Genomic DNA, 17,071 nt, shown 5'->3' on the forward strand with positions numbered 1-17,071 from the left:
ATTAAGAATACTTAGATTTGAATTAATGAAAGGTTATCATTTTAAATCAAGTTCCTTCATTTGCTTTAGAGACAATAGCACACAAACAAGAAAGAATAAATAAGATGAGAAATAATTATTTATACATTATAAGACATGCATGTATCTATCTAAAGTACATTTAATCTAAAAATATAAAGCAATTATTATTAGTAGAGTTCTAATTCTATATTCTATATTTTTTATTAGAAATAATAAAATGTAATTATATTCTATACAAAAAAAATACTGCAATCAGCTAGTGGTAAAACCAAAAAAACCTTTGATGTTTTATTTAAAAGCTTCCCATTGTTAATACAAGTATAGTGAAATTGAAATGCTAGAACTGAAATGTAACGTAGTACAAAGTGAAAAGTGCAAATATCTTGAGGCGCAAATGAAAATATCTGTCAGAAAATGTAATCTTGCGGTGCCTGAAAATTTAAAAAGCAAACCTTATTATAATTCTTGACATTTACGCAAGTTTTAGAACAAAGCAATTTCTCACATTTTCACTATATCAAGTTTTCAACGGCGCCATAAACGACACATCAAGTGTCTAAGAGTGCAGTGAGGCGACAAACCTATTACATATTATAAGGCCGTCTATATTTAATTAACTATATCCTACTGTTATATTTCAGAATATATTTAATCCAAATACACACTACTAAAATGACAAACTTTTTTTGAACTTTGACCGTTATTAAGTTAGTAGTAATTCACTCTGTATAGTAAAATTCATTAAAAGAATATCATATTAATTGAAAAATATTATAATTAAATAAAGCAATATTTAGTTAAATCTAATAATTAGACTTACTTCATTTGTTTCTGTATCTAAGGCCATTATCGACATTCCCTCTTGCATCGTTAGGAGATCATACTTCTCTAACAAAGGACAGGGTTTTCCGTGAAGGCTCAGACCAACCGAGGCATTAAGCGGCTCATCAGGAAAGCTCTGACGCAGATGGCCAAGCACTTCTTCAAAACGCGACGATGGTATCGGTACGTATTCCATTTTATGCTGAAAGATAAAATGCAAAATGTAAAAATATTCAATCTCGAACCGCTGCCAGAAACATAAGTGAATAATCAAAATATTGTAGGCACCCCTATATTTAATTATGTTAGGAAAATATAAAAAACGATTATATATTATTTTGACAGTTATTAATTAGTAAACGGCAAAAAAAGAAACGACTAAAAGAGAGAATGCTGATAGTAGATTCTAAAGGCGTAATGATTCCAACAGTGGCAGACATAACTAAAATATTAATTAAAACAAAAAGAAAAATAAGAAAAAATGGTAGAAACCATACAAATCATCACTTTTTGAGTGAGGTATCAAGAAGTTCATTAAGCATACACATTATCAATGAACAAACGTATATTGGCTTTCCGCTACAAAGGGGTAATGGGAAGTTAGTAAAAAGTAATAAAATCTTTCATGAGATAGTATTTCAAATTGATTTGAACATTAAAATTGTTTTCAAAATTCCCTTCTAAGAGAGAAACATGTCAAGTTGATAATACTCAGCGGTAATTTAAAAAACAGTGTTACATTTTTATTTTTTTGTTTTATTAAGGCTAAGAGGTAAAAAACAAAAAGGTTATCAAATAATGATACAAATTTTGTAGGAACAAATAAGGGTTAATTCACTAAAAAATAATAAAAGCAAGGAAAAATCAAAGTTCAGCAGAAATATTAAAAAAATGAGGAGAATTGGTACAGGAAATATAAGATGTCAGTGTAGTAAATAAATTTTAAACAGGCAGCGACCATAGACTAATCAGAGTAAAAATTGTTCTAGATCTGAAACTAGAAAGAATAAAATTATTCACAAAACCAAGAGTAACCGGTATAAATATTAACAATCTAAAAGAAAACTCAGATCATTACCAAAGGACAACTATTGATGAAAGATTACATGACCAAATCGACAGCTCTCGATTAATGGAAATCATCCTTGATAGTGCCAAAGAAATCGGAGGCCCGCAACAACAAAATGAACATAGTAAACTGTCTGATAAAACTAAAATAATGCTAAAACAAAGAAGGGAAATGAAAGTAAGTAGCAACATACAGAGAATACAATAAACTGAAATTTGTAAGACAATAAGGAAAAGTACAATAAGGCAAATACTGGAACAAACCAATGAATTCAATATCGACACATACCATCTTTTCGTAGATTTTAAATCGGCCTATGATAGTGTCCTAAGAAATAAATTGTATGAAGCTATGGATGAATTCCACATCCCCGATAAACTGATAAGATTGGTTAAGGCTACAATGCGTAAAGTTGTTTGCAAAGTCGAAATACAGGGCGAACAATCACAGGCATTTGAAACGCATGTTGGGCTGCGACAGGGAGATGCGCTGGCGTGTCTCCTTTTCAACATAGCTTTGGAAAAGGCGGTCAGGGATGCCCAAATACACAGCAGAGGAAACATTTTTAATAAATCATCCCAAATTTTGGCATATGCAGATGATGTTGATCTAGTTGCCCGCACACCACGCAACCTAGAAGAAATGTATACCACCTTGAAACGCCTCAAAAAATATGGGCCTCCAAGTAAATGAACATAAAACTAAGATAATGGCATCAATACCCAACAATAGAGCCAGAAACATCGGCCACCAATTCACGGTTGATAATTCTACCTTTGAAGTGGTGGACAAATTCACATACTTAGGCTCCCTGATCACCAAGGAGAACGTCATGACGGAATAAATCAAGCGAAGAATAATCCTACCAACCAAATGCTATTTTGGACTGAGTAGACATATGAGAAGCAGAAACTTAAGCCAAAAAACAAAAATAACCATATACAAAACGCTTATACAACCAGTGTTGACATATGGGTCGGAGACATGGACCATTTCCAAGACAGATGAAAATCTCCTGCTTATATTTGAACGAAGGATCCTGAGAAGAATATTTGGTGGCATCTGTGAAAATGGTGTTTGAAGAAGGAGGTACAACTACGAGATATATCACAGATATAAACATATATTTGGTGGTAAAGACGTAGTATCCTTCATAAAAATAGGAAAACTAAGATGGGCAGGACATCTGGCAAGATCACAGCAGAACAACCCTCCTAGAAGAATCCTTATGTCACAACCTGTGGGAAGTAAAAGTAGGGGTAGACCAAAACTCAGATGGAGGGATGGTGTAGATGAGGATGGTAGACAAATAGGCGCAGCAAACTGGCAACAGTTGGCAATGGATAGAACTGACTGGCGTAATAGACTTGGGAAGGTTGAGGCTCTTTTATAGGGCTGTAGCACCAATGATGATGATAAGAAAAAGTATTAGGAAAGGCCGAAGAAAATACAATAAAAGACTGGTAGAAAATGCAATCGAAAACAGGAAAAACTATAAGAAAACAATAAAAGTATTAATCATTGGGAAGAAGCAAATCATTCCGCTAACAAACGAATACATCAGAATTACAGACAGAAATGAAATAATACAACTCGTGATTAAATTCTACAGCGAACTATACAAAGCCTATACACACTTGAAAAAGTCATCAGTAACCAAGAAGATGTACCAGAAGTCCTTCCGGAAAAAGTAGAATCAACAATTACAAAAATGAAAAGCGGTAAAGCAGCTGGAATAGATGGTATAACTGTGGAAGCACTTAAATACGCTGGCAATAAAACCTAGAAAATCTTAGCAGGCATATTTACGAACTGCCTAAGATCGAGATGCGTATTAGACCACTGGAATACAGCAAACATAATTCTTATTCATAAGAATGGTAGCAAAGAGGATATCAAAAACTACAGACCTATAAGTCTACTACCAAGTGTATACAAGATATTCACAAAGATCATCAACAACAGATTAACAAACGCATTAGATGCTGCAAAGTCGAGAGAACAAGCTGGCTTCAGAAGTGGATTTAGTACCATAGATTATATTCATACACTTCGTGAACTAATGAGTAGTGCTAAAGAATATGAAATACCCCTAGCATTAACCTTGATAGATTTCGAGAAGGCTTTCGATTTTATATATCCCAAGGCAGTAATAGAAGCTTTGACAATCCAAGGCATTGATAAACTGTACATAGAAACGTTAGCAAATATATACAGACAAGCAAAAGCTAAGGTAAAAATTTATAAAAACACTCAAGAATTTCCCACTTCCAGAGGCGTCCGATAAGGAATCGCAATATTACCAAAACCCTTCACTGCAATTCTTGAAAATATATTTAGCAAAATGAACTGGCAGAACAAAGGAATATTCATTGATGAGGAATAATTCAGCCATCTAAGATTTGCAGACGACATCATTCTGATTGCTAATAATCCTGTAGAACTACAAAAAATTATAGGCGACCTAACTGAAGCTAGCAATGAAGTTGGCCTAAAAATGAACTTGACAAAAACAAAAACCATGTACAACAATGACACAAATTTTAATGACCCACGAAAACACGTGAAAATGGGTGTCAAACTTGTAAATTCATTTATCGGCGAGTCTCATTAAGCTAAAGACTGGTAACTTCATTTTATCTTATTACTATTATTCTTAATAACTTATAATGTTACCTAAAGTTAAAATTAAAAGCTAATTTATTAAATAAATTTGTTGGAAGTGCATTCGTATGATCTTTTTGGTTCTTTACACTTTAAAATTAACCTTAATGTTTTTTACTTAAGTTTTTATTATAACTTTTTAATACATGTATTTTTACCACATGTTCTTTTGCTGTGCTAATTTTGTTAAATTGCAAACTATACCTAGTTTCAATTAATTATTTTATACAACGTTAACTCTGAATGTCCAGTTTCGTAAGTTTTTTCATATTTTTAACATCATTGACTGCTACATGTCTTTGTAAGGTAACACACTTTTGTTGTAATTTCTCCTTGGATGTTTTTTGGTTTCATATTGTTCTTTTTAGATGAACTGATGATGCTTTCTGAGCAGAAAGCCAAACGTCTTCAATAAATAGATGAAGTAGCCACTTTCTTTGTCTTTTATTTCTCCACTTTGACCGAAAAACCCACCACTCTTCGAGTGTACCTTAGTTTATTTTGGATTGACGGTCGTACTCCTTTTCTCGATATATATATATATATATATATATATATATATATATATATATATATATATAATATATATATATTGGCATAATTACTATAACCTTTTTTGATCTTTATCTTTATAAGACAGCACCCTAATATGGGCTTTTTATAATTTCAGCATTTAAGTTTCTGTTACTTATTTACAAAAAAAAACTGTTTAAACTAAATTAAATTAAATGTAATTAAATACTTTTTGTGTAGTCTTTTAGAAAAAGTGTGGTTTTTGCCCACAGAGTAATTTTTCTACAAGTACAAGCCAACCCAATCAATATAAACAACATCCAAGTTTATGCTACCACTGCAGACAAAGAGAAGGAAGAAGTAATTGGGTTTTATTAGAAAATCATCAGAACCACACTGAAAATCCACGACGGGAATTTCTTATCATTATGGAAGATGTTAATTATATGCTCGTAGTTGAAGACACATTACATCGAAGCACATAAATTGTAGTCTAGGTGCTCCGAAAGTCCTGCCTGAAGTCAAAACTAGAGATGAGACCTCTAGAAAAATTCGACTCAATATAGACCCGGGAGAATCATCAAAAATCAAATATATAATATTTTGATAAATAGAAGTTTTCGAAACAGCTTCAGGTCTGACAAAAATTATCCAGGAGCAGACTAGGACGTGGACCACATTCCACTGGTGGGAATATTCCGAGTCCAGTGCATAAAAAACGACAATCATACATTATGCATATGCTTACAGGACCTTAATACGAAAATGGGGGTCCATGACACATTAAACGTACAAGTGACTGCGATTAAAGACGAATCCAACCATATCAAAACATCAAACAGATTACAGAAATGGTAGAACTATTTTTGTAATCTGTTATGAAAATCTGTAATGTAAAGAAAAAACACTTTAAGGAGATAAATTAATCAAGAAAAAATCATGAACGACAGATGAGATTCTAAAGCTGGTGGACAAAATCAGAAAAGCAAAAAATGCAGACAGATATAAAACAATGAATTTAACAATTAGAGACAAAATCAGAGAAGCCAAAGAAGTAAGTAATTAAAAGATGCGAAGGAATTGAGACTCTAAAGTTAAGGTACGATAGTCACAATGTACCTACGAAAGTTAAAGAACTCGCAGGTGTACTAAGCCGGAGACAGAAAGAAAATCTAACTGATTCTGACGGAAACAGAGTAAAATAAAAATAGACTAAAAATTGCAGCAAGAAGTTTATTCTACAATAACACAGCTTAAAGATGGTAAAACAGCAGGTACCAATAATATACAAGCAAAACTACTTAGACTAATGAACAACGAATAAATAGAATTAATCACAAAGATACTAAACAACATATAAAACTCTGGAGAAATATCAACAGAATGGCTACTCTGAGTTTATTGCATTTCTGAAACAACCAGGGGTCAAGTAATGTGAAGAATACTGTTTGATGTCTCATGAGTCATCTCCTAAAATTTTTTCTAAAGTTAATCCATAACAGAGTTTACAAGATGTGTAAGAATAAAATTTTCTCCAACCAGTTCGGGATCATAAATGCTGTTGGTACGATAAAGACTTTGTTCTTGGTACATATCGTATGTCAGAGATGTAGAGACGTCAACTTTTTCTGGAATCATACCTCAAATCAGAGATGAAGGTAAACAAACTGAATACGTGAAAATCGTGGAGTGGGGCAAGGATATAGTTTATCTCAAATCTTTAATCTTTACTCCTAAAGAATATTTAACGAAGCTGTGCACGAAACTAAAAAAGGCATTCTTTTAAACGGGTACCGGTTAAACAACATTAGGTATGTCGTTATTGTTGACTGTAAATCTCACGTATTAGAGGCAACAATATGGACTCAATATAAACGTAAAAACGACAAATTTCATGATCATTAACAAGAAAAAGATAGCAGAAGATCAACTTCATGCCAATCAAACCCCAGTAGAAATAGTAACGCACTACCTCTGCACTCTAATAAATGAAGAATTTATCGACAACCAGCAGATAAAAAGTGCGCATCGAAAAATATAGATTCATCTTCAACCGTATGAGTGCCTCCTTCAAGAGCCACAACTTCTCTCTTGGTACAAAAGTAAACAGTCTGCGATGCTACGTCTTCTCTGTCCTTTTTATGGTGTTGAATCGTGGACCTTGAACTAAGATATGTGCAGTACGTTGAAAGCATTTAAGATCTAGTTATACCGGTGAATACTGAAGATCCCGTGGACTGATCAAGTCACAAATAAGGAGGTCATCAGAACAATGAACAAAAACCGAGAAGTACTGTTCACCATAAAATCTCGAAAGCTCCAATAGTTCGGATATATGCGAAATGAATTCAGATATGCCCTCCTAGAAGCCAACCTGCAAAGAAAAATATTTAGGAAACGCGGTCTAGGAAGAAGAAGAATATCCTGGTTAAAAAACCTCAAAACCCAATTCAATAAAACATATGTGCAGCTTTTTTTTACTGCTGCAAACAAGTTAAAGATTTTTATGATGACCATCAACATTCGTCACGGATAAGCTCCTCAAGAAGAAGAATATTTCTTGTACAATATGTTTTCGTTGGCAAACAGTTGTTAAGGACGTCGCCAATTTATATGTTAAAAAGGGTGGGTGGTGAAAGTCTGCTGCCTTGTCCCAATCTTTGATTAATTTCGATTTCTTATGTCCGTTTCTCACCTGTATTCGCCAATTTTTGTCTGGTACTATAAACATTTTATTGCCTTTGTAAGATGTATAGGATAGTCGTTGTCATTTAATATTTCTCAAATCTTATTTTAGTCCACTCGGTCAAAAGCTTTTTCGAAGTAAATGAAGACGCTATTGGCTTCCATGTTAAATTTTCGCAAACAATGAAATGGTTGCCGAAGTAAGTCCTTCCATAAATGTCTAATGTTCGAAAAGTCTTAAATATTATTCAGTTTTTGTTACCGGTTTCATAGTTAACAATTTTATACTCCATTGTTAGACCTATAAAATTAGAAAGGCTAAAAATAAAATCAATTGTCCTAGTTTTACGGGTCTAAGGATGGAGTATAAATTGTAAACTCCGAAAGTGGTCGCAGAAATAGAACATCATTAAAGACTTAATAAACTTAAAGGATTGGGACTAAAAACGTTTCTTTCCACATCCTATAAATTGTCACGAGTTTAAAAGTTCTTCTATTAAAATCTTTAGCCTATTGCTTTGTATCTTTGCGTAGATTTTTTTATATAGTATTTAATAAACTTAATTTATTAGAAATATGCAATGCATATTTATATTACTATGTTCTTTTAAAAGTTAAAACCGTTTATGTTGATTTTCTATGTTCAAATTTTTGTTTTTTTAAAACCTTTTATTTTAGTAAAGTTCATCGGAAATATTTTTTATCTAAAGTTACGTTATATGGGAGATAAATGGGTAGAAACACCTTTGCTATCCCGCCAAAGCTCATGGTTTTGCCCCTTAATACCTTTTTCTCTGGGGAACTATGTGACGACCCATAAAATTCTCATGTACACCTTCTTTCTCTCCCCATCCTACCCCATAATAATATGGAGAAAACTAGATGCAAAAAATCCGTAAGTTAAGGTGGAAGCTATCGTACTAAAGACTGAATGAGATAAAGACTCAAGACTGGTCTTGAGACAGTATACGAAATCCCTTTGAATATCAGGATAACTATGCTGTGCCCTGCAACCACTATAAACTAATCCTAATAAAAAATGCCAGGGTGTCTTGTTCCGTGACGTAGATGTAGATTCGAGGAAATGGAGTTAAAACTCTCAAACGTGAATTAGGATATTGTAGGTATCTATGGTACTACCAGTATGGTATCTCAGATCTCAACAAGGGTGGTCTACTTAAACATCAAAACAAGTGCAAGATATATCCTAAAGATCATTCAAGTGTACGCCTCTACTAAAGTAGAATTTTACTATTTGGGAGAGTGATTCATCGTTCTAACGGTGGATATCCTCAAATTTAAATGTACACAGCAGCCTTCGAAAACTACCCGTTTTCTCAATTGCAATTTGCGTTTTCTCATAAGAAATTACACAATATATAAGTAGTATATTTATTTGTGCTTCTCTATAGAAAAATTAACCAGGAGTTGTCGTACAGTGTAGCCAATTCTTGTTCACAAGTAGTAATTATGATCATATAAAACCTGTATTCTTCCACGCAGCGATTATTACCGTCATAAAAATACCAAAAAACATGATTTTTTCAATAGTAAAAATTAAGCACAAAATTGTAATTAAATAAATTTTATTTATATGTTACGTTTCGTTACATATTTAAATTTATAAAATAAAAATCGATATTTTAAAACAATATTTTTCAATCCTTTGGCAACTTTGGAATTAGCGACGGAACTCCGTTTAAATTCCGACCCACAGAAAGCCGTAAAACTAGTTTTTGTCGGGCAAGTGCCTATCAACAATAGTTCATTTACATTGGCGTCTCTGAGGGTAGGGCATGTGTTGCATTTTGTGAATATATTTTATGCGATAAGTTTGTGTTATTGATAAAACGTGTTTCATGATAATACGAGTATTATAGTTTCTCGTTTTATAGTAAATTTTTAGTTATATTCTGTGATTATTTGGTTTGATTTTTATTGGAGTTGGACGAAAAACCGAGTTGTTCCAACAGAAGATAGCAAAATTCTGATGTTGATTCCAAAAATGAAAAGCCGCAAAAGAGACGGAAAATGTTAACGTCCGAAGAGAAGGTAATGATACGAAACGTTTATGAAGGAATTGTCGGCAGAAAAATGGCATTAAATGTTAGCCAAGCGGTCGACATTTGTAGCAGTTTAACAAAAGTATCCGTTAGCTGTATTTATCGTGTACTTAAAAATACATAGGAAAATAAAAAGCAAGAAAAAGGTAAAACTAGATGTAGGAAAAGCATTGTTTTGGATGATGAGACAAGGAATATTATACGTCGAAAAATTCATTCATTCAATTTTATTTTCGGAGTGAAATTCCAACACTGAAAAATATTTCTCAAGAGCTCGAAAACGATGACTCCTTACCCAAGATATCTCGTAGAGTCTTAATCAGGATCATGCGCGAAATGAACTTTTGATATGTGAAACTCAACAGAAAAAGTATGCTATTAGAAAAAAATAAAATTATTGTGTGGAGCAGAAAATATTTAGAAGAAATACGCAAAATTCGCAGTACTGGACGCAAAATATGTTATTTGGATGAAACCTGAATTAACGAAGGTCATACAGTTCTAAAAGTTTGAAAAGATTTAAATGTCAAAAGTAAACGCGAAGCATTTATAGAAGGCTGATCTACAGGATTAAAAGCTCCATCAGGAAAGGAACAACGTTTAATCATCACCCATATAGGAAGTGATACGGGGTTTCTTGATGATGGTTTTCTTCAATTTGAGTCGAAAAAAACAGGTGATTATGAAAGAAATTGAAAGGGAGGATTCAAGAATGGCTTACAGAAAAGGGGATTGCATACGGAGAATCAATGCTCAACATTTAGCTACTTGACATTGCACGGTTAAGGAAAAGTGAATATCTTAAATATGCTGTAGATGAAACTGCAAAAGATTATGGTGTCAAAGTTCTGCGTCTACCACCTTATCATTGCGAACTTAATCCCATTGAACTTATCTGGGCGCAAGTGAAAGTAGAAGTAGCACGCAATAACAAAACGTTCAAATTAAACGAAATTAAGAAACTTTTGATTCAAGAAATCCTCCATGTAACTCCAGAGAAATGGGCTAAATGTATAGGCCACATAATTAAAGAAGAACATCGTATGTGGGAACTTGACACTTATATCGAAGTTTCACTAGAGCCAATTATAATTACACTAGGTGGTAAAGGTAATGACAGCGATAGCAGCACTGCATCTTCAGATTTAGACAGCGAATAATATTATCTAATAGTTTAATAAGAACATCATCATAAAAAAACCAAAAACAGAAAAAAATGAGAAGAACATAGTAAGTGTGTATAGTGTTTGTGTTTAAATAGAATGGTACAATGTTTTGTTACATCAAACATTATTTTTATTTTGTTTTTATAGAATTTTATTTTGTTTTATAGGATTTGTTTTGTTTTATACTGTTTAAGTGTTTTGTTCATTTTATTTAATAAGACAATATGGCTCTTGGCGAACACCCATTTAAAAAAAGTAACGCGCCACAAGACGCCACTATGGGGTGGTGTGGAAACTGTCTTAAAATTTGTTTTAAAAAAATTTCATTGTGTAACTCGGACGGGTCACGTCAAAAGACGTTTTAGCGTAACTTCCGCGACAACCGGTTGATATCAGTAAACTTTCTGCAAAATTACTTGTTTTTATAGCTTTTTGTTTGTGGCATTCTGTATTTTTAGGGGAATGTAGGGAATGGGCCACAAAATATTTATTCATATGTTTATTTATTGACGTTTCGATCTCTATATCCAGAGATCGTTTTCAATTATACAAATGATAGTAATATTTATTTTCTCTGGCTTTTCGCTTGTCGTGCTGTATTTTTAGAAATAATGTTGGGAATAAGCCACAATATATTTATTTAAATATTTAGTTTACAGACGTTTTGATCTCTATAAAGAGACCGTTTTCAAACATACAAATGACAGATATATTTATTTTTCTATAGCTTCTTGTTTGTGGCATTTTGTATTTTTAGGGAGAAGGTTGGAAATAAGCCACAATATATCTATTTACATATTTAATACACTGACGTTTGTATCTCTATTCCGTTTTTAAATATAGAAAAAAAAAGAAAATAAACAATATAAGATTATAAAAATATATAATAATAAACAAATAAAATAAATGTAACTATCATTTATATCTTTGTAAGCGGTCCTTGAATATAGAGATCGAAACGTCAGTAAAAACTTGTAAATAAATATATTGTGGCCTATTTCGAACATTAATATTTGAAAAATAAAATATAATTAACGTTTAAATAAGTGAGTGTACGTCACTGGATTTTCATACGTCTTTCCGCATTTCTGCGCCTTTAAACGATGAATCACTCTCTCAAATAGTGAAATTATACCATACAGGATATCCAGACAAATAAGTCTAAATATTCTTCGATCTAATATCCTTTATAATCAAGGAACATCCTGGCCACTTTTTAATAATAGGTGACGCCCCAAAATAGGCACTGACAAAGACCACTCTGAGATAATATTGGGTAATTTTGAAAGGAAAGGCAGAAAATAATCTCTATCAAATAAACAGCTTCTTTAAAAAGAAAAAACACAGAAAATGGACTTAAGAAAGCCCTGATGGAAACACAAGGAATTAAAAAAGAGTTATTTAAAGACGTTAAACCAGTTTAGTACAAGCAGTGATAATATAATATTAAGTGAGAAAATAATAATATTGAAAAAGAAAGACTTAAAATGATAAGTAAGAAACAACCTAAACCAATTTCTATTAAGGAGTTTGAAAAATATATTGATAACTCATTGAAAGACACAACAACAGACATCAATATATTGAACAAAGAAATAATCAACACAATGCAACGGGCCTAAAATAAATATTATTCAACAAACAAAAAGGATGAAAAATTAAGGCAATTTACGAAAACCCTTGTAGAACTAAGGCGACAGATGAAAGAAGATAATAGTTTAAGCAAAGAAGCGTAAATAAAATAAATAAGACAATATGACAAAGGCAATAAGAAAAGACAAAAGAAACTACAGAGTAGAAAAAAACTGAACAAGTAATAGAGCAAAATAAGGACACAAAAGTTTTAAAAAGGAGCATGCAAAAAGGGAAAATAGAAATTTAGAAACTAAGAAACAGAGCTGGAGAAAAAACTAAAAACAGAAATAAAATATTAACAATAGTCAAAGAGTTCTACACAGTGCTAGATAGATTAAAAAAAAATAACTATAAGCAACCTCCAATTATAGTAAAAATTGGGGTATTAAACCAAAGATCAGATTTTATGCTCGATATAACAAAATGAGAACTTAAACATGTTCTAAAGAAAATGAAAAATGATCGAATCACAAGCGAGGATGAAATAGTGTCAGAAGCACTAAAAATTTAAGGAGATAATATTTTACTTAAAAAAATAAACTACTTTTCAATATCTGCCTTCACAAATCCAATATTCCAATATACTGGAACATTGGTATTACGATTTTATTACATTAAGCAGGACACAAACTACATTTATTTAATTACAGACCGATTAGCCTCCTCAGCCATATATAAGTTGTTTACGTGAATACTAGTTAAAAGAATGAAAAGAAAATTAGGGACTTATCCACCAACAAAACAGGCATTATCATCGCATCATCATTGTCTCGACAATCCTCCGTAGATCCAGGCCAACTCTAAGATTCGTCTCAGTTCTGTTCGATTTTTGGCGACGTGTTGGCATCTTCTGATTTTTAGTATCCCTAGGTCGGTTTCAACTCTACCTAATTCGCGGCTGGTCTCTGCTTCTTCTGCCTCAAGGTGTTCCTAGTTAGCTTTTTAGCAATCGTATTGTTCGGCATTCGTATATGTGTCCAGCTCATCTAAGTCGCTGTATTTTAGTGAATGTTACGACATCGGGTTCATTAAAGAGTTAATATAATTCGAAATTATATCTTTTGAGCACTGCTCTTGGTCGTTTATAGCTCCAAATATTTTTGGGACCATTTTGCGCTTGAATATTTCCAAAAGTCTTTTATTCTTCTGTGTTCGAGTTCGTATTTCCGCCCCATATGTAAGGACCGGCCTCAGCAGTGTCTTGTATATACTAATTTTAATTCTTCTTTGGATATCTATTGAGTGGAATTATTTTTTGAGTACATATTATGCCCTATTTGTAGAGGTTATTTGTCTTTTAGTTTCTTGGCTTGTTTTTTTTTTGGTACCTATTAGTCACTAGCGAGCCAAGGTACGTGAAGCTATCAACACGTTCAAAAATATATGACTTCCAAAAGAGAAAATAGACAGCATTCCGAAAAAGTTACGGAATTATTGACCATCTACATGGCATAAAACCCCTAATAGAGAAAGTAGTAGAATACACTTAACCTCTATTTTTATAAAGCCTTTGTCACTGTTGAGCTAAGCGAAATACTACAGGCGCTTAAATAATGAAGGTTGTGGCGAAGTAGCTGACAAAAGTATATAAGAAAAAGCTTCCCGTTCACCAATACTTGAAGAACGCCATACTACTATAAGTCAGGAGCTTCATTGGGGGTGAGTAAGGACACAGATGATAAAAAAATACAATTAGTTTTAACCTAAAACTCATGAAGTAACTCATGATTAAATGAACTAAACAAACATTTCTCTCAAAGACATCAGAAAAGATATCAAATAATAATCACAAAATAACTATAAAAATTAACATATTTTCTGATCATAATTAATTTAGATGATACTGTCATCAAATCTACAAATGTTACGTTTAAAAAAACGGTTCTTTTCAGAACCACAAATGATTATTAATGTTTGTTTTTCTATAATTTTAGCAATTAAAATTGATTTAATTTATTTTAAAACTCATTTGAAAACATTAATTTCGTGTATATAAGTCAAAGCAATGTATTTTACATCCGTTTTTTTTGTTTTTTTCGTCGTAATTATTGTAAATTTTGTGGATCCTGTGCTTTATTATAGGAGTACCGTCTAGTCACTGTTAATTGGTAAAAGACCAACTCTGTCTACCTTGTTTGCTTATCGCTCCGGACCGGTCTTAACAATGTGCCAAATTAGATAAATTTAATAATATTTACGACCGCACTAATTGAAGTCAACCATTTTCTGCTAAACAAACTTTACCAGTATATTTAAATAATTTTCTACTTATTTTGGATGTGTTTTATAAAAAAAAACATATAAAGAATGTAAAAAATATAACAATAATTTGCTCTATAAAAGAAAAAATAATAGAAATGAAAAAAATCTGAAAAAGAAAAAAAACCCAAAAAAATATTAAATGATTAATTAGAACTAGAACAAAATAAATTTTGGACACTCATGACTCAAATTCAAAAATCATAGTGATGTAGTAGAAGTATAACATTTTAAATTTTAATTAAATATATGATATACTTAAAAAAAACGCTTAAAACACTTTAAGTCAAACACCTAAATTTCATTTAAGTGTTTGACCCAAAAAGAAAACCTATAAAAATAATTTAAAAATTTCCCAAACTCAGATTTTATAAAAATCAAAATATAAAATTAAATTACTATTCTGTTCCTTTTGACTACTTTTAAAAATTTTATAGGTCAATAAAAGGTAAACTAAATAAATCATCAAAAACAAGAATACATTTATCTAAACATAATGCTTTCACTTACCTTTACCAAACTGTCGTTATGCTCAGAAAACACCCAAAGGGAATTAGAAAACTCTCAGCTGATAACTCCTACGGCGTCGTGAGTTGGGGCTCGTGTGGAAGTGCACTAAATTCGCTGCGTTACGCTGTACAAATCTACCGTGAACTGTGAATTCTCTCCCTGTTTCTATTTTCCTCCCTTTTCCTTCCCTGTTGCTTCTAGCAACGCCCGGGCATGGTCATAGAGCCACGGATTATAATTAATTGGAGTCATCTCCTGTTCAATAAGGAAGAATTTTTGGAGTTTCTTTCTTATCGAAATTTTAAGGTAAAGTAAATCGGTATTTTGTATATCCATTAAGGTTTTAATTCAGGTAAACATAAGGACATCTTAAAGAAAAAACACATAGTCCATTCTTTCGCGGTAAAATATTGTTAAACCTCAGAATTCTAAAGAATCGCACCGATTGACATAAAATTTGAAATACGCATAGGAAACATGTCAAAGAAAAAAAGTTATACGCTCTTTACACCAACAATAAATTCACGAAGAAATTCATGAATTTATTTATCAATTTCTGTGTCAATAAATTCGTGTGAATATTTTGGAAAAAAGTTTCTTTGACTTCAAATAAATTTTTACATCAAGTGTCATTATTTCAGTAGTACCAATGGTTTTATTATTGGATGTTATTTATTGCTGTTTGTTTGAATTTTGAAAAAAGATATATTTGGAAATATAATCTGAAAAAAACAATATTGTTTTAACAAGAAAATAGTGATTAAGATTGTACAAAAAAGTTATGCTGAATTTGTTAAAGAGTAAGAGCTTGAACAAAAGGTAAAAATTATTGGAAATTACATGTAATTAGTGGAAACTGTTGATTTTTAGACATTCAAGATAATTTCAAATAACTTAAATAAGGACAACATAGCTAAAGAAAAAGAAAAAGTGGTAATTTATTTTAATAGATGATGAATGCAAGAAAATCTAGCATTCATTACATACTAAAAATTAACTGTAGTTGGTAGAAATGTTAATAAATTCATTGTGACTTTTGGAATAATGAAAGCATTTTATTAAATACAATACCTGCCTGCACCAAGTCGAAGTAAAAAGGAAAGAAAGGTACAATACTTTTTATAATCTGTTAACCACTTCTCATAATATTATATTGTAAGAGATACGTAATATAAATAAATATGTTTATTGTTAGAATATTGAGATGTGTAGAATTCTAATTCAAAAAAGAATTTTAAAGAAATGAATACTTAAAAATAAATAAAAATGGAAATAACCAGTTATACATTACCACTAGTTTGTGAGCCGATTCTTTAAAATTTTAATGATTTGTCTTTAACATATTACAATTTGCTATATTGAATAGTAGGGTAGGGAGTAGGGTAGGACTTAACTAGATATATAAAAATACAATAATTTTTAAATATATAATTTAAATGAAGAATCATAATAACAGAAATACAAGCTAATTTTAATATTTGTTATACACAAACAACTATGATTTTATTCTAAATAAAAAATCATATTTACAGATTTTGTCCGTATGATATGAACAAAATTAGTAGCATGGCAACGGCTTCATGTGAAAAAAGAGGAGAAAAGAGCACAACGGAATCATGTCAGAGAAATGAAACTGGCAGAAGACATGCATTAAAAAGAAATAG

At 31.6% G+C, this 17,071-nt stretch overlaps 1 protein-coding gene across 1 annotated transcript in view; it reads right to left on the minus strand.

The window, feature by feature from the left end:
• LOC140447831 (arylalkylamine N-acetyltransferase 1-like) overlaps positions 1–15,483 on the minus strand; it is a 55,369-nt gene extending 39,886 nt beyond the window's left edge. Inside the window, exons 1-2 of the mRNA XM_072540719.1 lie at positions 15,408–15,483; positions 842–1,045 (exon numbers count right to left, since the gene is read on the minus strand). Coding sequence (XP_072396820.1) covers positions 842–1,039 — 198 coding nt within the window. The 5' untranslated portion in view covers positions 1,040–1,045; positions 15,408–15,483. The remainder of the gene's footprint in view (positions 1–841; positions 1,046–15,407) is intronic.
• Between the last annotated feature and the right edge of the window lie 1,588 nt (positions 15,484–17,071).

This window comes from Diabrotica undecimpunctata, chromosome 8, assembly GCF_040954645.1.
Source record: "Diabrotica undecimpunctata isolate CICGRU chromosome 8, icDiaUnde3, whole genome shotgun sequence".
Classification (NCBI taxonomy): domain Eukaryota; kingdom Metazoa; phylum Arthropoda; class Insecta; order Coleoptera; family Chrysomelidae; genus Diabrotica; species Diabrotica undecimpunctata.